At 39.0% G+C, this 23,498-nt stretch overlaps 2 protein-coding genes across 3 annotated transcripts; both read left to right on the top strand.

The window, feature by feature from the left end:
• Nucleotides 1-163: 163 nt before the first annotated feature.
• On the top strand, nt 164-6,511 carry depdc4 (DEP domain containing 4). Its single transcript, XM_080887427.1, has 9 exons — nt 164-289; nt 800-1,220; nt 1,567-1,721; nt 3,284-3,479; nt 3,591-3,841; nt 4,017-4,159; nt 4,356-4,481; nt 4,652-4,730; nt 4,964-6,511. The coding sequence occupies exons 1-9, from the start codon at nt 214-216 to the stop codon at nt 5,161-5,163; spliced, it is 1,647 nt and encodes a 548-aa protein (XP_080743553.1). The 5' UTR covers nt 164-213; the 3' UTR covers nt 5,164-6,511.
• Nucleotides 6,512-6,960: 449 nt separating this feature from the next.
• On the top strand, nt 6,961-20,825 carry scyl2 (SCY1 like pseudokinase 2). 2 transcript variants are annotated; one of them, XM_080887114.1, is made up of 19 exons: nt 6,961-7,094; nt 9,725-9,921; nt 10,102-10,259; nt 10,531-10,675; nt 12,828-12,977; nt 13,072-13,293; nt 14,016-14,132; nt 14,224-14,349; nt 14,547-14,723; nt 15,037-15,048; nt 15,246-15,368; nt 16,379-16,492; nt 16,752-16,884; nt 17,000-17,118; nt 17,240-17,340; nt 17,566-17,635; nt 17,725-17,802; nt 17,907-18,032; nt 18,110-20,825. In XM_080887114.1, the coding sequence occupies exons 2-19, from the start codon at nt 9,745-9,747 to the stop codon at nt 18,731-18,733; spliced, it is 2,772 nt and encodes a 923-aa protein (XP_080743240.1). In that variant the 5' UTR covers nt 6,961-7,094; nt 9,725-9,744; the 3' UTR covers nt 18,734-20,825. The 2 variants fall into 2 exon arrangements, with proteins under 2 accessions (XP_080743240.1, XP_080743241.1); XM_080887115.1 differs by lacking the exon at nt 15,037-15,048.
• The last annotated feature ends 2,673 nt before the right edge of the window (nt 20,826-23,498 follow it).

Genomic DNA, 23,498 nt, shown 5'->3' with positions numbered 1-23,498 from the left:
TCTTAAATATAAAAACTGCAAAATTTTTATTTTTATTCGACTTTAGGCATTGTTATAAAAATTTCATTTAAAAACGAAACAAAACAAATAAAACAAAAACCTTTCGGGGTATTTTGCGCGTGTGGCTGTTGTAGCCTCTGGGGGGCAGCAGCGGGGTTGAGTCGGTTCATTTTAGACGAAGAAGAACGTGATTACGTCACATATAGTTTCGTGATGGCGCTTGATTTGACTCCTCGGTTTAGAAGGTTGAACAGCCAAACTCGAAGCTTTCGTGAAAATCTACAGCATGGTAAGATATGAGTTTCGTTTTAACGAGTTTCTCATTTACAGAAATGACTATGCAAACATAGCATAGCAATTAATACACATGCTAGATGGAACTAGTGATAATTATAAACACGGTTGCCACCACAAACACGTCGTTATCAGTGGGCTTGTAAATTAACTTTCAACTGTAGTTTTATAAAATAAAGTATTAAATTGAAATAGTCTCGTAAAGTACTTCAACGTAGTACATAAACACCATGATAATGACATGCAGTGTAGCTTTTACTTACTAGTTCAATTCATTTCATTTCAATTCAAAATTTATTTATACAGCGCCACATCACAACAACAGTTGTAACCCTAACCCTTTCTAATTAGATGGAGGAAATATTACAAACTCCCCTTATCCTTCAAACTTTTAAACAAGTCATTAACATCCAACAATTACCTTTGGCTACAGTTAAGCAAGTTCTAGTTTAAACTCACTGGAGTCACTTTTTCTTCAAACCTCTGTTTCTTTAATTACCAACAGGCTTCTCTGGGCCCTTTGGTGCCACCCAGCTGTGGCACAACATCATCCAAGCCCTACAGACTCAAGTGGAAGTACGCAGCTGCAGGAGACATTTACGTGTTTACGCTGAATGTTTCACAGGCTCAGACGCTGTGGACGCAGTTCTCAGTTACTTGATGCAGAACGTGGCATTTTGCACAAGTGAAGTTTCTCGTCTCAAAGCTGCTCGGCTCTGTCAGGCTTTGATGGAGGCGAAGGTATTTGAACCAGTAGGCACAAAGCTGTTTCGCAGGGACAAGGAGGTGACCTTTGAGGACAGCAGCTGCAGTCTTTACCGTTTTCTGGAATACAAAGGATTTTCGAATTCTGATGTGAAGGGAAACATTAATGCAGAAAACATACTGCCAGAACAACAGGAGATAAAAAAGAAGAGGAGCTCAAGGTGAGTTTTACATAAAATCCTCTCTGTTCTGTTACATTGGTGCTTAATTTACATTTATTTTCCAGTATTAAAGCATGTGAATCACCACTGAAAGTGCTGATCTGAACACTGAAACTCTCATCTTTGCAGAATAGGTGTATTATGATTTTTTTTTTTTTTTTTTAGTAAATTTGTTGCATTTATCTTAATGTTCTCATTTCAGTTTCTTCATAGCTAAGACATTATAAACATCAACACTCATGCTAAGTATTACAACATTTTGTATTTAGATTTTTATTTAGAAAAAAGAAACATATACACAGAACCAAAGTGTTTGTTATCATCCAAATGTTTCCTGTTCTTTCAGGAGGCTGAATGAATTAAGAACAATTGCCAATCCTCTTGCTGTTGGATCTTCAGACAGAAGGGTTGAAAGATTGCTAAGGGCCATCAATCTGCAGCCATCCTTGTCTGCAGCTCACAACAGAACCACCACATCTTCTACCTTTCTTTCCAAAACTGGTAATGAGCAAATGTGCCAGTAGGGCTGAACGATTATGGAAAATAATCTAATTGCGATTTTTTGCCCCAATATTGCGATTGCGATGCGATATGCGATTATTTTTTAAGGTCTTTGTCTTCTGTATTATTAAACAAAGACAAGCAATACATCATATAGTATGGCCAATACTATATTACATTAATTTTAAACTGTTCTTTCCTGGAAGACAGACCTCTGTTATGATGACATGAGGTGATGCATGAATTGATGACTGACATTTTTATTTAACTTCTTCAATCACAACAGTATATTTGAACATACACAATAGTTTATTTTTAGCTTACAAACATCTGAGCATAAAGTGCTGACAAGGAACCCTGGTGTAAACATTAAAATGAAAGTCAGTACAATGTGCAGATTGCAGAAATATACATTAAAAAAAATCAGTGGCTTTACCACACTCAGTTTTTCGACATCTGTGACAGTCATTCAATTAAAAAATAATATTAAATAAATAAAACTAATAAATAAAAAATACACACATCTTACTGATCTCTGCAGTCAGTAACATTACACATAAAGTGCAAACATAATAGCAATTGTATAAACACACACACAAACACGCCTTTAAAGTTTAAAGGCGTGAAATTGGACGGTCTAGTTCTGATTAGCGTCACCGCTGTCTCGGTGGAGTTTAATAAACTCGGCCGTCTGCTTCTTGCTATCTAAAATATAACCAGACACTGGTGTAAATTCTCGACTGTCTCATACTTCTGTTTAATAAGTTTTCTGTTTGACGTTTAGTCAGCTGTGTGAAAACCAAGGAGGAACCCACCCGGGGGATTAATAAAGTTTTATTTTATCTAATCTAATAACTTTAATCTCAGCCAAACCGATTTACTCACGAACAAACAAAACACTGAAAAAAGCCCAACAATAACATTTTTAGGTTGTCTAAGTGACTTATATATTACGTTTAACCCGAGCAGCGAAACTCCGCGGTGATCTGAAAATGATGTGCCGGGAGTTGTGCCGTTCTCGGCCGCATCAGTAACCCTCGAGCTCCCGGCTAGCTGTCGAGCTGGTGGGTAGCAGACGCCTCTGAAAACGTCGAAGCACTTTTGCAAATATGGGATATCTTGATAAACCGAGCAGATATTTGATGTTTACACAACTACTTTCTCGCCTGAAAATATGTTAAAAGTTTATTTTGTGACCCAGAAAGATTAGTATGAGTAATTTTAAAACTTAGTAGCGGCCGCCATTGCTGGAAACTGGAGTTTGGCTGGGCCGCGCTATGAATTCTGGGATATGGTAGTAATTTGGACAGCCTTCGGCGCGTCGCTGTGACGTAATCGGTCTACAAATGCGGCCTCAGGAGGATGCAGCCCATGAATTTGGACATGTCCAGAGTATAATCGCAGCCTTTGCGGTTAGAAAATTGCACTTGATCATGTCGCGATATTATCGCAAATGCGATATATCGTTCAGCCCTATGTGCCAGTATAGTAAGGGGGGGGGGGGATTTCGAGTGGACAGATATTTTTGTTTTTGTTTATTTTGCTCTTTCTTCCTTCCATAGTGTCAGATCAGGTTTGGAAGCAGCAAACCGTGTTGCAGCTGCTGCAGTTAGTAGAATTGCCAGTGTTGGACTGCATTCTTACCTCTCCTGAAAGAGTTCATCCCCAAACCTGCAAAGCTCCTCTGGCCAACCAGGATCTGGTTATCTCTAACACATGCTTGGAACGAGAGCTGTCTGACACCCTTCCCCTACCCCAGTCAGTCCTCTGATTCATCCCTTGAGGCTTTTGCACTTTGGCTTGAGACCTATTTGTTCATGTATTCCATTACACCTGTAGTATGTTCTTTCATACTTTTTTTTTTTCCAGGTTGGATGAGTGGCTGTCAGCAGCAGCAGACTGTTTGGAACTCTTTCCCGACCAGCTGATCGTGGTTGCAGGAGAACAGCTAAGCCTGCAATGTGGAAATGCGTCTTTGGAGGATCCCAGTGCAGAACATATGACAAGCAAGAAGAGGCTGTTGTTTGATACCATTGCCAAATACTACAGTGGACAAGAAAAATCTCCACTCATTTCAGGGCGTTACCTGGACATACATATTGCAGTTCTGAATTTACTGGGTAAGAACCAAAAGCTAAGTTAAAGCTAAGCTAAGTTTAAGTTTATAGTGACTTTTGATTCATGGTGTGGAGCAATAAGTGATAGGGCTGTGATCTGTACCACAGTTTGTTTTTTTTGTTTTGTTTGTTTTTTCTCCAGTCATGAAGGTTAATACTTGTGTCTTTTAATTTCCAGATGAAGGGAAGCTACAGGATGCCATCAAAGCATCTCAATTGTGTTTGCGGCTGCTGGAAACAAGTCTGAGAGATGAACTGCAAAGACTTCTGGCCTTCATGGCGATAGCAGCTCGCTCAGATGCTTGCCGTCTGCAGAAACAGGTCAGCAGCATCCTCTAAACCACACTGCCAGTTTCATCTTTTTGCACTTTTATAGAATAATAAAAGGCAAATAGTCCATATAGAAAATAACTGAACATGTTTGAATCTGTTTCACTGAATAATCTGATAGTACCGTAGCTTTATTTTGTAAAATTATAAATGAAATTGAATTGAAACCTATTTTTTGTCCTTTCAGACTGATAACAGATCCTTGGTGTGCCGCACATTTCAGAGAGCTCTTGTTCAGAATCATGAATTGACTCGATCACAAAGTGAAGCTCTGGTGTTCTTTCTCATGGACAATCACTCTGAGCTCTTCAAGGTAAAATTCTGTGCTCTCAGAACTACATTGAAATAGTCTTCTTAGACAAACATGCGTTTCCGTCTGGATTTCAACCAGCCTTAAGTTTACTTTTTAATGTCTCTACAAGTACCTGATAGTTGTTACAGTGTTTCCTTTTACTCTCTGGTCTTATCTTGCAATAATGATAGACACCTACAACCCTTATTGAAGCTGTGAGGAGCACACTGAGGACTGTGCAGCAGGGAAAAGATCCTGACTCATTTGCTAGTAAGTTCAATGTTAATTACACTCTGACAAACCATCACACAGTACACCATCAGATGAGATAACAGCTCACTATGTATAGATACACTGTACTTCAGTTTTTTTGTGTACCTATCTTATTTGGAAACACTGTTGCTCCAGATCCACAATAAAAAACAAAACAAAACCCCCACTTGTTCCTGAGCACTGTGCATCCTCCATGAAAACCATGAAATCCTCTTCATGTTTTGTTGCAGCGTTCACCTTCTGCCAGCAGGTGACTCCACAGGAATACGAGGACCAGCGTGAGGCTACCACCCTGGAGAGCCTCAAACAACTTCTTCATGACATTTCCTCGAGCAAGAGGATGTCTGCCAAGGAGAAGAGGAGGATGCTCAAAGAATTTGAAAAGCATCACCCCGTGGTCTTCCTGCAGCACTTTTCTAGCACTTTCTGAAACACACAAGTAGCTGGGACTGGTTTGACTTCATGGGTGTACCTACAAATTCATGCAGTTTCAGGATTTTAAAAAAAGGTTAAACTTGAATGCATTTTATGATTCTAACTAACAAGGAAGTACTGACTTGCATATGGTTACACCTCTAATGTGTAGTATGCAGAGTGGGGATGGCATTCTGAGGTGGATACATACTACAAATGCTTTTCAAACGGCATGTTTCCATGGGTGTAATCTTTCCAAATCCAAATAAATCACGAGGTAATGATAGCTGAAGTTTTATTTTTAAATTTGCTGGTAACTTGAAGGCAATGAAATTTTAGTTCAGTACATCTGGTCAACAACTGCTGTAAAAAGTATTGCACTAGTTTGAAAACTATATTGTTGGCACAGATTTTACATTCTACAATTTAGCTTTACTGCAGGATAAAATCAAGTGTTAAAAGGGTGTAAAGGGAATACTTAAATTTCAGTACTAAATGAATTCTCACAGCCATCAAATGGTTGTTTTGAGGCAACATTAAGTGAACAGCTTATGCTTCTAGATTGAAGTGCTCTATTTGTATGTGTAATACTAAACTTTTTTTTCCAGTGTGCATCAGGCCTTGGGAATAGTGTTGTGCTTTTCTGGGGCTGTGCATTTTAATTAAGCATTAATTTCTCTACATCACAAAAAGATGTAAAGATGTTATCCATTTTGAGGCCTTGATTTGGTAGCTGTACTTGAAAGAAAAATACTAATTGTTGTAATAATTTCTTTTTCTGTGAACGTTCTAAAAAATGTTATTATTAAATGAAAGCAGGAAGGGTGTTAGGATAACTATCCTCATGTATAATTTTATGGTTAATGACTGTATTTAGTGCCATAATTTAAATATTCTAATTGGAAGTTTTTAGGATTTTTACTTGAAAGATAGACATTATGACCTCATTGGAAAAAGTGCGGTACTCTAACTGGATATGCTACTGATGTAATTTTTCTTTAAAAATTATAAGCATCACTGTAATGAAGACATGGTCGTAATAAAAAATGTGGTCTCATTTTATTTTCAGAAACACTGAAATCATCTAAAAAAATGCAATTTATGATGCTGAAACATACTTTATTTTGTTTCAGATTAACATGTTTAATAAAGCCTTTCTAAAACTTTCGATGTTGCAGTGTATGTACCACAGTGCAAACTAGAAGTCAGTGTTTTGTAATGGAATAGTGAGGATAAATATAAATTATGATTTTTTTTTTTTTGACACACTTCATCTGTTTCTGATTAGGATTTTCAACACTACTATTACTACAAATGTTTTGTCATTAAGTTAATTCCTATCTGAAATTTAATAAATATTCGAGTGTTCAGTATGAGGGTGACTCTTTGACTTATTGGTCAAGAATTTATGAAAAAACATTTTTGAAATCTACTTTTTTAGAATATTGGTAACAGGGTTGCACCGCACATCGATGGTTTATTATTTATTATTCTCAAATACATAATACAAATTGGTTCCTGTCGTTTTAAACCACGTTTGAAGCCTAAATTATCCTCTAACTACATAATAATCCTTAAAATTCATATTTGTATTCATAGGTTTATATTTTTCTAATAATTTATTATAAACATATTGTTTGAATAAATTGACAAAGTGTGAAATAATGACCGTGTATAAAAGTTACGTTTTAACTTAGTTAAAACCGACCTCGAAGTGGTTATTTAAAAAAAACATAAAAGAAAAAGAGTACCTGATGACGTTGACGCACCTGACTCCGTTAACAAACCCGGAAGTAGAGCTCTTCGTTCACTAGCGTACCAAGCTAACTCATTTCGTATGCTACTGGAAGACATGGGGGCTGTGTTTCACAGCCATTACTGACAGCGGTACGGCTGAGAGCCCACTTACAATAGGAAGTAAAGCGGAGACCCTTTTTTAATATTAAGGTAAGTAGCTGGAGGCATTCGGAGTGAAAGTTTTATATAGAAATAATCGCTGTTTGACTGGAACGTCAGTCTACTTGCGCATTGTTGGCTAGTTAGCTTGGGCAGGTGACTGCTGTGTTCATGTGGGGAAAAAGGCAACATATTGCAACGATGATGTCTGCGACATAGGTAGGCAAAGGGTTAATAGAAGAATTGGAAAGATATCTGTTGACTGCCAGCCGTGCTTTCAGTACTCGTTTGCATTGGCTGTGTGCTAAACAAGATGGTTAACTTGGCTAACATCAAGGTATTTCACAATGAGATCGGACAGACACGCCGAGTGACCCATAACACTTTGAAACCCATGCTAACATGTGGCTTGATCGTGTCGAATATGAAGAACTTATTAATTCCTGCCGACGTTACTTACTTGTTATTAGATACGTCCAGTTTTCATAAACAATTCCACCATGATACTAACAGGCTCTCTGGGGACCAGCTGCTAAGGTGCTAACGACTTTATTAGGTTAGCAACTGGTATTAATATAGATTACAGTCAAGTAAATCACGCGTTTCAATTTAGTTACTCGTCAGCAGACAGTCAGGACGCTTGTTGCAAAGAAAAACAGGGTCATGGGTTTCTATTCATGCGTACTGATATTTTTGCCATTGTTTTTTGGCCTTTCCACTCTTTCCAGGCAGAAGCAGTGGCGTGGTAAAATAGGCTATGATGCTGTCTGTTCTATGAAATCTTCAAATCTGATTGCCTTTAGTGCTTTCGATGTTTTGCAGCATTTTTCAGAGCACTGCCACATTTTCAAATGAAGCATCAGGGCTTTAGGGTTTCGATTCTTAAACTGAGGGACAAATTCTAGAACGCTAACAGCTTCAAAAGTAGGTGATGCTATGTGATGCTACATATAATGAGATGAGAAATACTTTATTTATCCCTTAATAGGAAAATTCTGCTGTTACAGTAGTTGAAATGATGAGGAAATTATAATATTGTCTGGCAGCTGCCTGTCCAAGAAGTGAACAGGCTGGTCTGGATTATCGGTGGATGGATAAAAAATTGTTCAGTGACCATCTCTCCACCACAGCTTCAAAAACATCCAGTTTGCAGTCAGTCACAGACCCTGGTTTTCCTAGTTGTTTTATTCAGTTTGTTGGTGTCAGCAGCTCCGATGCTGCTCCTCCAGCAAACCACAGCAAAGTCAAAATTGAATTTAAGTTTGAAAGCATTTATAAAACGTTTTATTAAGAATCACTGTATTTTGAACATTTCAAACCCATCCATAACACTTTAAATGTAGGGTTCTGTAAAGAATTAATTATTAAAACTGCAGCTTACGTGGCAATGTATGGATTTGCTGGGAGCTTATTCGGTTCAAACATCAAAGGTCTAGAAGGCTGCTCAAGAAAGATTAAGAACACTGAAGGAAGTGTTTGCATTTTAAAAAAATAAACGTAACAAACAAAAAAAACTTGCTTCACAATCATCGGTCATGCTCTTTTGTCTAGGTTTCTGTTGCCTAACTTGCTCTTACTCTAGACTATTTTGAAAGAGAGCATTAATGTGGTGTGGCTCAGTTTGCTCTGAGTCATTTTATATTTCTGGGGACAGCGCGGATTGTTACTATGCTTATTCTCCTCAGCCAGCACAGGGAGGATGCTGGTGGGGACTTTGATGTGCAAATTTTCAAGCAGGTGCATTAGTGCATGTCTAATGGTTTGTTGAAGGCTTTTGCTTTGCCAGAAGCACACAGATGTCTCTTTCACCAACTACCTACACAGAATATTTGTGTTTCAAGTCCCATGAAGCTGACAAAATGAGCAAATAACCTTTTTGTGAAGCCTTCCACCGATTTCATCTTAATATAGTAGAAGTTTTTGCTAAACAGGAGAATGGGGTGAAAGCCAGGGAACGGGTTTGGGAATGCACACTCGCGTTTTTAGAGGCTTCTTAGTAGGGTCACCATAAAGGCCTATTCTGAAACAGGAAAAGGAAACGCATTTGAAACAGCTTCATATTTTAATTAAATTATTGATATGTGGCTGCAGTTTACTGATAATCTTTTGCAAAAGGAACTGATTTAATCAATCTCATTATTGGGGGTTTTGTGTAAACACAGCCTTCCTATTTAATTTCTTTAACCACTGTCTTTTTTTTCTAAAAGGTGCTTCTTCAGTATCTGCAGAAATCCAAAGACCTGTTGATATACAAGGCTTTTATATCATTGAAAAGAAGTTGTTTTTTTTTCTCCTACTGACCAGAGTTGTGGGCTTTTTTTTTGGGCATGCATCTGTACTATAGTCTGCCAAACTATTGTTGGTTTGTGTACAGCACAGACAGTACATGCTGAATGTACTGAATCTAATATTACCACCATATTCCACATCTTTATTGAAAAATTCTATCATCAGAATAAGGTCTAATGCGTGATATACAAACTGAATTTACAGTTTGCATGGCCAACTTGCAATTTGGGGAACTGCTATATTAAGAATAACAGTGGAGTATACTGTAACTGTGCATGTAACATAGTGCCTGGTTGCAAAAACTGCAAAGAATTTCCTCATCTGACTGACTCTAGCTTATGTCTTTAACCTCTGATCATTCCTTAATGATCATCATCAATGTTTTATCTCAGCTGCCAGGTCGAGCCTGAACATGGAGTCCATGCTGAACAAATTGAAAAGCACTGTCACTAAGGTGACAGCCGATGTCACTAGTGCTGTTATGGGCAACCCTGTGACACGGGAGTTTGAGGTGGGGCGACACATTGCAAGTGGAGGTCCCGGCTTGAGCTGGAGGATCTATAATGGCACCAAGAAGTCCACCAAACAGGTGTGTGTGTGTGTGTGTGTGTGTGTGTGTGTCTCTGACCAGACCACCTCTTGACACAAGTTTAGATTTGATCCAAGTTCATAAATGATTTACCCGACTTTTGCTGAAAGGGGAAAAGGAATTAATTTGAGACTGAAAACTGCACTGTCACCATGTTGTTGTATGTCTTTTACCCTCCAGGAAGTAGCGGTTTTTGTTTTTGACAAGAAAATGATTGACAAGTATCAGAAATTTGAGAAGGACCAAATCATCGATTCACTGAAAAGAGGAGTGCAACAGCTAACCAGACTGCGTCACCCTCGACTCCTGACTGTTCAGCATCCCTTGGAAGAATCACGGTGATTAACACACACACACACACACACACACACACGTATGTATGTCATGGATGAAACTGAATGAGTCACTGCTCAGAGGATATCTTGACATTTGAGATGAAAATGGATCATGGCAAGTAAAGGTTAAGGCCTTGTGCTTTCTTTCTTTTCATCCATGACAGCTCTAAATTCATAATTCTCTTCCGTCTGTTTTTACTCTTTCTGTTTTGTTTATTCTCTGTCTGTTATTGCTTTGAATTGAACTGATGACATTTATTTATTTGGCCCTCAGAGACTGCTTGGCATTCTGTACAGAGCCGGTGTTTGCCAGCCTGTCCAACGTGCTTGGCCAATGGGACAACCTGCCCAGCCCTGTGCCCAGCGACATCAAGGAGTACAAGCTCTATGATGTGGAGACCAAGTATGGCTTGCTACAGGTGAGCATGTAGGCAGAATAGATTTCTTTTTGTATGGCTGCGTGTTTCTTGATGAATAATTTAAAAAAAAAAAAAAAAAAAAAAGGTCAGTCAGAGCTGCTTTTACATTTATTTTCAGTTCACTCCAGTAGGAGAAAGTGGAGGACAAAAGAAGTAGCATTCCTAACAAAAAACTATGTACAGTAGATTGTCAGTATCTGAAAGCTATATCCTTAAGAAATGAGAAAAAAATAAATAAACCGAAAGACCTGACACAGGACCTGAGAGACTCATGTGTCCCTTCACTTGACCCATCTGCTGTTCACTGAAGCCTCATCAGAAATGGTGTCAGTGGAAGTGAAGCGCACGATCTGATATCGTCGTGTTGGTGTTGTTCCCAGATCATCATACTAAATGTTGTTCCAGGATCAACATTGCAAGTGGCCAATCACATTGTTGTGACGTTATTCTTTTGCGACTTCAGGAAAAACCGCCGTAAAACCAAAAACTACTTAAGCTGCGAGAAACCGCCTCTGTCCGCCAATCAACGCACCCTAACCCTAACCGTAACCCTTTAAGAAACGGTAAGCAGAATTGATATTGTCCTTGCAACATTGGAATTTCATAAATGCACAAATGGCTTGGCGCGCAAAAGAATAACGTCACAACAATGTGATTGGTCACTTGCGATGTTGATCCTGGAACAACATTTTCATGATGATCTGGGAACAACACCAACACGACGATATCAGATCATCCAAGTGAAGCTGTCAAGAAATCATTCTTAAGGAAGAAAAACGGAGAAAAGGCTGAAGAATGCCAAATTACACAACTGAAAATTGTTAGCAACTGGTCTGGTGTAGTGTAGATTTCAAACTTTAAATGTTTGTAAGTCATTGTTAATATGTATGGAGGAGGTCAGGAGAGAGGTATAACAATGAGTGTTTACAGATGTACAGATGTATGTAAAACACGGTAGAGGCTCTGTCATGGTTTTGGGCTGCATTTCAGGCGGTGGTGTTGGGGATCTTGTCAGAACTGATGGAAATATAAACCCAGAGCATTACCATCAGATTTTTATCCACCAGGTAACACCTTCTGGAAAGCATCTGGTTGGCAATGACTTGAAAAAAAAAAGCATACCTGGATAGAAAAAACCCACAATAAACACTATCAGTCATAGATTAGCTTCCCCAGAGGCTAGACCTAAACTTTATTGAAGCAGTGGAAGGTCATCTTAACAGAGTACAGAACAATAAATCAGAACAATAGATCAATAAATGTCTACATCTGCTTCCCATTTTCCCATTAAAACATAAAGAAATGAAGGGTAGCTTACGACTTTTAAACAGTAAAGGGATCAATTTACTGTCACTATTAGGGATGGGTATTGTTTAGGTTTCATTCGATACCGGTGCCAAACCGGTACTTTTGTCAGATCCAGATATCTGACATAATGGCACCGGTATCCATCCCTAGTCACTATATTAATTTGAGACTGAGCAAAGCACATGGCAAACTAGACTTTTAAAGCTTTTAATTAAGCATTTATTTACACAACAGTACTGGTTATTAATGTAGTTGCAATAATCAGCTTCTCAGTCTTTCTTTACAGGTTACAGAGCAAGAAATACTGGTGTTTATTTAGTGCACACTTCCTCTTCTCTTTTTTTTCTTCTATTTTTTTTCTTAGTACTATGCTTGGAGATCCAAAACATTTTCTATGCTCTTTCTTCTCAAAGCCAGTTGAACCTGCTTGATGCCAAGCCTTGCCTGTCACCTTTTAGAATTATGTTTTATGACAGGTTGTAATACCAGGGAACATTTTACATTCACCTCCACCTCCGTTATTGTCTCTGTCACCCACATTGGTCCTAATTCTTCTATTTTTTTTCCTCAGAGCATTTCTCATCTGTTATATAAAGCAGGGGATTGAAGCTGAAAGACCTTAAAAGAAATGCCTGCAGTGTTTAGCATCAGTTGGTTGTTACACAACTTTTACTGCAGCAGTGCAGAATTGTGTTTAAACTTTATGACCCAGAACTCATTTACAGTGTGTTAAAATGTATGTTGACCCAGTTAAACTGATAATACTGGTGTATCTTGGTTGTTTGAGGCAAATTAATTTATCTTGTTCAGATTTCCCAATAACTTCAGTTTTCTCTCTCTTCAGATCTCGGAGGGTTTGTCCTTTCTCCACAGCGGGGTGAAAATGGTCCATGGCAATCTGTGTCCAGAGAACATTATCCTCAACAAGAGTGGTGCGTGGAAGATCATGGGTTTTGACTTCAGCATCTCCTCTAACAACCCGTCAGATGCTGAGGTATGTTTTCAGCCTGCTTGGCTTATTGCCGTGACGAAGCTCTACCAGAATAACATCTTGCAACTTTTTGACGTCTTACTTTAATTTCCTGTAGCCCAAGTACACATGTAAAGAGTGGCAGCCCAACCTTCCTCCACTCTGCCTACCCAACCCAGAGTACCTGGCTCCTGAGTACATACTGTCAGTTAGCTGTGACGCTGCCTCTGACATGTATTCTCTGGGCATGGTCATGCATGCTGTCTTCAATGAGGGGAAGCCTGTTTTCCAAGTCAACAAGCATGACATTTTTAAGAGTTTCAGCAGGCAGCTGGACCAGGTAAGTGAAGCTGTATTGTAGACATGTTGTGGGTTTGTTTTTGTTTTTTGTTTTTTTTGTTGGTTTCTTTTTTTTAATGACTGCTGCTCAAAAAAACCAAAACCTTTGCACAGTCTTTGGCTTTGATTTTCAAAAATGCTTGTTGTAGGCATTGTTGTTGTTTTTTTTGTTTTTTTTGGTGCATTTGTGCATGTGCATCCATCTTTCTCCATCCTCCTCTTATTTTTGCCTTTGTTCCTTGATGCCCTCCACTTGAGCTGATTTCCCTGTGAAACGGGATTTGATTGTCACCAGTCATTAGAGAGCAGATGTTTGAAGTAAACAAAAAATGATGTGCGGCTGTGCCAAGATAACAATGTTGCCTTGAGAATAAAAGTGGACCATAATAAAGGGAACAAATACACTTATTTGGTTTCCAGCTATTCCTTCAAAGTCTTCATCACAAATATTAGTATGGGCAGTATAGATGTAAACTCCAGCTTGCCTGGTTTGTTTAGTTTTTATGCTCAGCTACTGTCATCTGTTGAGATCTGAGTCATTTACCAACTCATAGTTCAGGCGCAAGAGAACCATGACAGTAACAGTCTAAACTCCAAGAAAAGATCCTCTAAACTAATGTGGACTTAATGTATTGATAAACTATGGAATACATTACAGCTATAATACAAATAACTTGGGTATATGTTACTGTTATGGGGTTTATTCTTGTCTTTCAATTGTAGTTGAGCAGCATGAGTCCAGCGGTGCTGAGCAAGATCCCAGAGGAGGTGCGGGAGCATGTCAAAATGCTGCTCAGTGTCACACCTAATGTCCGGCCTGATGCCGACCAGATGACTAAGGTCTGCATATTCATTGCTTGCATAAGAATATCATTCCATCGTTCATAGGCCTCCCTTTGAGGAAAAATATTTTTTTGTGTGTGTTTTTCAGATCCCATTTTTTGATGATGTTGGTGCAGTCACTCTGCAGTACTTTGATTCCCTCTTCCAGAGGGACAACCTACAGAAGTCCCAGTTCTACAAAGGACTCCCCAAAGTCCTACCCAAGCTACCAAAGGTAAATGCTGCAAACAAGTCCCCCCAAAGACTTGTTTGCAGTGTGAATACTGGAGATTTCACCTTCATTTTCAGGATTTGTATAAACACGTTGGTTTACTCCTGAGTTAGCAGTATTACTGTGTTACACTCGATCTTATGACTCATATTAGTCATGTCATTTCATCTTTTACCTATTCTGTTGTGTCTTCTCTTTAGAGAGTGGTTGTATATCGCATCTTGCCAGCTTTGACCTCTGAGTTCGTCAATCCGGACATGGTTCCCTTTGTGCTTCCCAACGTGCTGCTGATTGCTGAAGAGTGCACCAAGGACGAATATGTTCGCCTCATCCTGCCTGACCTCACGCCTGTTTTCAAGCAGCAAGAGCCTATTCAGGTATACAGAAATGTAACCTGACACAGACACTAATTTAAACTTGTGCACATTTGCAACAACTGGTGCTTTAAGAAACGTCACTTTTGAAATATACACATCGCCTTAGGATGGATCCTCAGGTATGGAAGTATATCTGTTTTAAAAACTCTGTTTGCATGATATATTTTTTTCCCACTTTGAGACACGTGTGTAATTAATATTTGATATGTGATTGAACAGTTGTATTTAGCCTGCCTAAAACGCATGGTGCTTTATGTCTTGTTCTGTCGCATTATCAAGACTTCTCTGTATTTTTCTTCCCATGCCTCTTCAGGCTAGCAATATGGTGAGTGGTTTTTCTGCTGTGAATATTCTCTCGTCGCATCAGCTTAGTGTATGTGTTATGTTGTTAGTGATACTAAAAGCTGTACTAAAACCACTGGAATGAGTCTCTTACTTCCGTCTTCCACTGTACTCACCTGTTGAACATAGGCTAGTATTTCCTCACTCTTGTTTTCTTAACTGAGTCTCTGTGTTGTGCAGATTCTGCTGATATTCCTGCAAAAGATGGACCTACTGCTGACTAAAACGCCACCAGATGATATAAAGAATAGTGTGCTGCCCATGGTCTACAGAGCTCTGGAAGCCCCTTCAGTACAGATCCAGGTACAGAGGGGAAACAGGAATGGTGAAATAGATTATGATTCAAGGAGCTACTGTGCACATAATTTGTGAAAAAACATAGATGCAGTTTTATAAACATTCTAAGATATTCTTGGTATGTCTGGTTCTTTTTTTTGCTTTAGATATCTTTTGTCTAAATTAGAAACACTATAGCTGTGTCCCTATTCCTAGACCGCATCCTTCGGAGGCCGCATTTGAAGGCTTATTACGTCACAGCCTGGTGACAATGGCTGTCCCAATTTGAAGGCTGCTCCCAATGCGCCCAACAAATGCGTCTTTCATTTCACCGGATTTGAAGGATGGGTTAGTGTATCCTTCGTGGCCCAACCTATTTCCAACAATGGCGGCAGCTACTGTGCTTTAATTTTACTCTTTCTGGGTCACAAAATAAACTTTCAACATATTTTCAGGGGTGAATGTAGGTGTTAATTTAAAAATGTTATTGTTTGGCTTTCTTCAGTGTTTTATTTGTTCCTGAGTAAATCGGTTTGGCTGAGATTAAAGTTATAGTTTTCACACAGCCTAATAAATGTCAAACAGAAAACTGGTGAACCTCCTAAGACCTCACAGAAGTGTGAAAATGGTAGAGAATTTACTCCAGTGTCCTGTTATATTTTAGGAAGCAGGGAGCTGACAGCTGAGTTTATTGAACTCTACCGAGACAGCTGGTGACGCAAATCTGAAGGCTAGACCGTCCCATTTCACAGCCTCGCACTTCCAGCGTTCTCGGTCTTCGAAGGACTCGGCCCATGTAGATCGCATAGGCTGGGTCCTTCGAAGGATGCGGCCTAGGAATTGGGACACAGCTTATAAGAGTAGTTGCTAATTTTTACTTCATTGGTGTTTATTTTTAGAATTGTGCTTTGTCAGTTTGAGACATTCATTTTTGCCTGTACTCTTAGTTCTCCTTTTAGTGTTGCAAGCACAGTAAGAATGCATTTCAACTCATTATCAAAATGTCACATTTAATAACATTATCTCTCGCTGAGCAGGAGCTGTCCCTCAACATCATCCCAACCTTTGCAAACCTGATTGATTACCCATCTATGAAGAACTCTCTCATCCCTCGGATCAAATCAGCCTGCCTACAGACATCCTCACTTGCTGTGAGTCTACATCGCTCATTCTGCTCTCGAGCTGTTTACCTCAATAAAATTATTTTTATATATATATATATATATATATATATATATATAATTTTTTTTTTTTTTTTTTTTTTAAAAAGTCTTTACTTTGCCTTTTCTTTTCTAAAAATGCCACATTCTTGTTTTCAGTGTTGTTAGCTACTGACTGAAATGCATTAATGTGTTTCCTGTTTAATTCTGTAATTTGCTGTGTCACCGTGTGTCTTGTCTCGATGTGTAGGTGCGAGTGAACTCTCTCGTGTGCCTGGGGAAGATTTTAGAATATCTAGACAAGTGGTTTGTCATTGATGAGATCCTGCCCTTCCTGCAACAGATCCCCTCTAGAGAACCAGCAGTACTCATGGGCATCTTAGGTAAACAAACCGTAGCGTCTCCCCTCCTCAGAGGAAGTTACACATATTACCATATCATTTCACATTTTGTTTTTCTTAAGAATTCTTTATTTGACGTGATTCCTCTTTACTTTAGGGATCTATAAGTGTACATTCAACCACAAGAAGCTGGGCATCCCCAAAGAGCATCTTGCTACCAAGAGTTTGCCCCACCTCGTCTCCCTCAGTATAGACAACAACCTCAATCTCAATCAAGTACTGCACAGTCAAACTGATATAATATTTGTGTTATTTAACTGTAACTTTCTAAAAACAACAGAAAACTTTATATAAATATTAATATAACACATAGGGTAATTGATATGCTTTCTTCCAGTTTAACTCTTTCATGATGGTTATCCGTGACATGCTGAGCCGCATGGAGACAGAGCACAAGACCAAGCTGGAGCAGTTACACATCATGCAGGAGCAGCAGAGGTGTCTTTCTTAATTTAGTTCACCACGTACAGTAAAACTCCTAATTATCTTTGATTAAATGACTGTGAATATTAATTGTGATTTTTATTTTTTATTTTATTTTTTTTAAACTACAAATGTCCTAGAATGTTTAAAGTACCTCTAATCTTTAATAGAGAGCAATTAACAGACAGTACTGTTGGTAATGTTATGACTAAGTAAGCACTTACAAATGTCATTTAACAGGAGCATGAACATATCAAATCCACTCAACCAAGCAGAGGAGAGCAAGAGCCCACCTAATTCTGGCAACCAGGTGATTGCTTGATTTCATGACAGTCATCGGCTCTGACAACGTGACTGTAAATGTTAGCCTCTCTTAAAATCTCTTCTTTTTGCTTTCAGATTGATGACATCTTTGGTGGCACAGGGGTTAATGGGAAGGAAAATGGATCTGCAGCACCAGTCTCACAGCCTAGCAGAGTATGCAGTTAATTCTTTTGATTAATTTCCACCCGCTTTCTTCTTTGTTCATTTAGCATGCAGCCTGGTTTGCTTATTTCCTTTCTTCCTTTGCACACCTCTAGGTGTCTCTCACGCTAGAAGAGAAGCAGCGATTGGCTAAAGAGCAAGAACAGGCAGCCAAACTGAGGAACCAGCAGCCGTTAGCGCCACAGACGATCAAAGCAGCCACCGCTGGCTCCAACTCACAGGTAAATCCTGACAATATCTGCGTACACAAACACACACTCGTGCTCAAACACTAATCATACTACTTGTTATGTTACAGACTAAGGATCTGACCAGCAGCCTTCTCAGCAACATGACATCTATGTCCATGGCAAACACAGCACGACCAGCCCCAGTGCAAGGATCCACCATGTCTACATTCCCCTCCTCTGGTCCAATGGTCGGCTCCATGGGAACCTCGGTCTCAAATGGTTTTAACCCAGCTATGGGCTTCCAGGCAGGAGGCATGGGGATGGGCATGCGACCCACAGGTCCCAGCCTCTACAGTGGAATGGCCACCACCACCAGCACCCCAAACTTTGGATCCCTCACACAGAATCAAGGAACAACTGGACAAACAAATAAACCTCCTGACATGTCAGCATTGGACAATCTTTTTACATCCAACAAGCCCAAAGTCACTCTTAACCAGATCGGTCCCAAAGCTCCATCTGGAACCAGCAGCCCTTGGCTTGGTCAGTTTAATTCACCCCAGAACCCTCAGACTCAGATGCAGGGTGTGCCAGTTGGTATGGGAGGGGTGCCTGGTGCGTTTGGGATGCAAGCAAACCCTTTTTTCAGCCCTCAGAACTTTGCTCAACCTGCTGCTGCCCCTAGCATGAACCCAAGTGGGATAAAACATAGTGCATCTGTCAACAATGATCTGAAAGACTTATTTGGCTAAACAAGAATTAAAGAGAGACTCCAGGTTAAGTATATTCTTTTAATGACTGTGGACAGAAGAGCCTTGAATTCTCACAGAAAGGCCGACTGAATGTGAAGATTTAAAGTCCTTTCAAGGCTCTTACTGTTGGCATTTTTAATCTGACCTGGCTTAAGTTCTGACTCTCTCTGTTGGCAAACTAACCTGAATTCCATTTTTACTTGACTAGAAGGACAGACTATCGAGGTGAAGTTTCTTCTTCTATGCTGGGGGTTTCCTACTGTTTTTGTACTTAACATTCTTGATGGGTTGACTTGAATTCCAACTCAGATTATTCAGGAAGGGTTTGTGTTTATAACATGAATGATGGAGTGGATGGACTGCAATTCACTTCTTGAACATGTGACGTCTGAGTCAACACAATTGGCGGAAAAATATTTTTAAAAAGTGGTTACTGTGTCTCTCATCTGGTCATTTTCAGGCTTCTGTACCTTTAATCCTGTTTGGATTGTAATCACCCCGTTAATTTGCCGTTATCGGTTGTTATTATTCCTATGACTGTTAATGGTAGGTAGTCACCTCACTGCTAGTGGGCTCAGTAGAACAGGGCTGCTCAAAAGGAAAATAGTGCATAAAGAGGCAGGCAGGAAAGTGGGGGTATAATCTTCTTCTTCTCATTTCTTCTAGGCTTGATTTTTACTTTCACTTACTTTTTACTTGAATTTGCTGCTTCTTGGCATCCTTGTGCTGATTATATTAAGTTAAAAAACTACTTGGGTAGGAAAAGATGGAATGCACTTCTTTACACAGTCACTAGAGAGCTCCTGCATAATTGAGGCCTTTTCTGCTTATTGCCAATTATGATGGTAGTAGGTGGAGATGGGTGCATGCTGACTATATTTATGGGACTGATTACAACACATAATGGCTTGTCAGTGGGCTGATTACATCCATGCGAACTATACTGCTTTTCCAGACTGTTTTTTAGAATTGCTGCAAGTCTAAAATGATCAGAGAGCTGGCTCGGAAACAGATGCCACAAACAACAAAATGTAATCTAAATGTAGACTGGCAGTAGCTTGAATTTTGGCTCTGAGAAGCATGCAGTCTCTGATCTGCATCCAAGAGGCTCCTCTGTGGAGGAAGTCTGAGAGAGGGTGTCGAATTGACAGCCCCACCGTTGCAGTTCAGGCTAAGAAAACCAAGTAGCTCCTCTGTAGTCTGTTTCTCTGCTGCTACATTAAAGTAAACAGTTTTGACCGCCCAGGCACCTTCTTTTGTAACAAGATCAGTTTCTGTAACTGCAGTATGGGTGACTAACCTGTGTCGGATGTGTGGAGTAACCATTGAAGCAGTGTCCTTTTTAAAAAGGCACTACATAAAAGAGCATATGCACTGCTTTAGCTATTGTGCCTTACGTGGGTACATATTTAAATCTAGACGGCACTCATCTGTTACTCAAGTATTAATGTTTTCCATCTTTATCAGCTGTCTGGCACTTGCTTCTCTAACCACTTGCTTTGTTGCATGTTACTCTCCTTGACCACAAAAGATCTGAAGTTTAATTAACATCTTTTCTTATGATTCCTCATGATTCTAGTGACCAATGAAAAAATATATTAACACGTTTTTACTGATGAGATCTTTAAGGGACTTCTGCGCTACCATTTATGTTGATCAGTTTATGAAATAAAGATTATCACAATATATTTTGATTGTAGCACTTTTCAGCTATCAGTAGACCTGTACTGGTGGCATATTATGAAGTGTAGATAAATAGTTTATTTAAAAGTGGGTTGCTCTGAGAGGGCCTTGCCTTTTTTTTTTTTTTTTTTTTCTTTTTTTTTTGTTGTTGTTGTTGTTGTGGTAATGTTTAAGAGGCCTTAGCTGAGTTGTGTGCAATAATCACTGTCGGTTGTTAAGGGTGCATATCGATTGGCTCGAACATCTCTCTCCTTAACTAAAACTTTGTTTTGACCTCTTATAACATAGGTCTGTGAAATTTTCTAAAGAATTAGATATTAATGTGTGCTCATTCTAAAGCTACATTTTTCAAGAATCACAGAATTTTAGGGTTTTTAGGTGTACATTGGTCATACAGGTTGTTTTTTTTTTTTTTCCATGATGATGATGATGATTGTTTAAAATGTTTTATCTTTTATCACAAAACCCTTTTGGTTTTGTATAAAAATGCCACAAATGGCAGTGTTACTCATTTAACTTAATCCCTGGGTTCTGTTAATTCCTCTGCTTTTCACATACCAGACTAAAAATGTGTCTGCAAATGGATGTTTTTCAACCTTGAGTCAACATGTGGCACATATTATTTCATTGCTAAATGGATGTAGATTTTGGAGTGTTTCACATATCCTAGCAGAACCCCAAAGGAACAACTGAAAGCTTATTCTTCTACAAGATCATTTATATATGACTGTTGTCCTATATGTGTAGTGTGGGCTTTGTTTCATGTGTCAAGGTGCTGGTCTCTGAGGGTGGAAATCTGTACATATAAAGGAAAGTGCACAATCTAATCTTGTCTGGATTTTTGAGTGTAAATTTAAGAAATGAAGGAGAAGCACAATCCAAAGGAAGTTTTAATAAATTCTTAAAAAGATTTACATGGCACAGCTTGTAGACAATCAGGATTACACGAAATAAGCAAATTAACTAGGGTTAAAAAAAAAAAAAAGTGAAAACATCTAAAAAGTCCAATAATTACACAAATTGTGAATATTTGAAGATTTACTAAAACATGGAATTTACTTGTATTTTATGGTGAACTGATAAAAAATAACTGATTTTAAGTTAAAAGATTTGTAAGTAGTTTTCTCCAAAGATTTATCTGTAAAGGATTCCACTTATTTAATATAGAATAGGCTACATTAGCCACTATCACAAGTGCTCAACCCGGCCATGTAAAAAAACTCGTACATGGCTTAATTTACTGCATCTCTGCATGTTAGTGTAGCTTGATAAAAATTCAAACTTGCAATGAAAACAAAATGACTTCAGCGGAGGAATAAATAAATGTCGATCAGCCTGTTGAGGTGAAGAGGGCAGGAAGGGAGGAGGCAGCTTCTGACAGGAGAGGCAACCTGAGGTGGGCAGTGACACAACTGGTAGGATCAACATTAAGTTGACCCCTGACCTACAAATCCCCTCAGTCACTGATTAAGTCTCACCGCTCTGGTTGTGCCCGTGCTCAGGTTTATCTGAGTTACTGTTATAAAATACAAAAGGTGTATTAGCCAGGACTGTAGATTTAAACTATAAACATTCAAAGCATATACACCTTCACAAAAATTCAGCTTTTACGCAGGTGTCTTATCAAGAAAGAATAACTAGTCAAATTATTAATCCGTGTGTAAGGGGGCAGCGTTCACTTCCCAATGTAACATTTACGCTAATCCACATTAACAACTCAAGAAATAAGAGATATGTGGTGACTAAGTTAAATATCTCTCCTTTCCTGGTGTTCTGCTGAATAAAAAGGAGACCTAACTGACCTTCTTGTCCCAGTATTGTTATCGACTTAGACATACCTGTGATATACTAGTGGTCATATAATGTGCTTCAACAAAAGCCTTATTGTTTGGTTTAACAGTTCTGAAGTGAGTGTATTACCTGAGAAGCCCAGCGTGTATGAGGATCTGTTCATCTTGAAGTGTAGTGTGCCCCGTTGGTTCAACTGGTGCTGTCTCTCAATACCACTGCTGTCAAATAAACATATCTGCACACACCACATATAGAAAGAAACACAAAGAGAGAAATGCACTTTGTACATTTAGTGCAAATTCAGTGGGGCAAGGATTAAAAGTTTTAAGACAAACAAAGATAAATCTGTTCTTCTCTAAACAGGACCATAATTTATGAGAAATAAGTAGGACTTGAACCTACTGAGACCATAAACATATCAGGAAAGTGTTTACTGATTTCATCTATTAGCCTGTTGAACAATAGTGTAATTATAGAAATCTTTACAGTCACAATAACTGAAGGAGTTACACACTATTAGAAAGAATGGTGTCCAAACTTTTTTCCCCAAGATTTCCATATTTATTAATGGAAAATCACCCAGGGGCCAACAATCCTTCTCACCTTTCTACTTTTCTGTCACATGTGGAGGGTGAAATAAAAAATAAGATCAAGCTGTTTGGAACACCTGAAACTTCAGTGAAGCTGCTGAAGATCGTCATCTCAGGTTAATTTTAAATCTGACTAATTTTTGTGTGTATTGCGTGAGTGTATAAAAAAAAACTCACGCCCATGAGATGGAAAGAGGAATTACACTTTATTCATTCCGTTTGCAGTGGAGGGCTATAAATACATATAAAATCTGACCTAGGGCCATGATTGGCCCCTGGACGTGGTGGACACGCCAGGTCTGTGGGAACCCAAGCAATTACAGCTAATTATCTTTCAAGTCCACTCTAAGTGCATCACATTTCTGCTAAAACAACATGAAATGTTTGGACGACCTACTCACACGTGCTTGGTGTTCTGTCCGATTTGGGAAATCTCCTGTTAATTCCCACCTGTAGGTCTGGGAGGCGGCGGCTGTGAGCAGGGCTGAAGTGGAGCCAAGTCTGCAGTTCAGAAGAAATGAATATCATACACAATCATACAGAGGTTTTGCTTTCCTTACTGACATCTCGGTGGATTAAAGTCTTTATTTTCACTCAGCTAGCTGCAGACTTTGCAGTCTGACTGCAGGAAAAAAAAAAGTCTTACACTCCAGTGTTGGATGCAAATTTTGGACGCCTGCGCACCTTCTTATAAGAGCCTG

Source organism: Rhamphochromis sp. 'chilingali' (genome assembly GCF_963969265.1).
Source record: "Rhamphochromis sp. 'chilingali' genome assembly, chromosome: 7".
NCBI lineage: Eukaryota > Metazoa > Chordata > Actinopteri > Cichliformes > Cichlidae > Rhamphochromis > Rhamphochromis sp. 'chilingali'.
The sequence above is the reverse complement of the archived record's forward strand: the minus strand, read 5'-3'. Positions and strand labels throughout refer to the sequence as shown.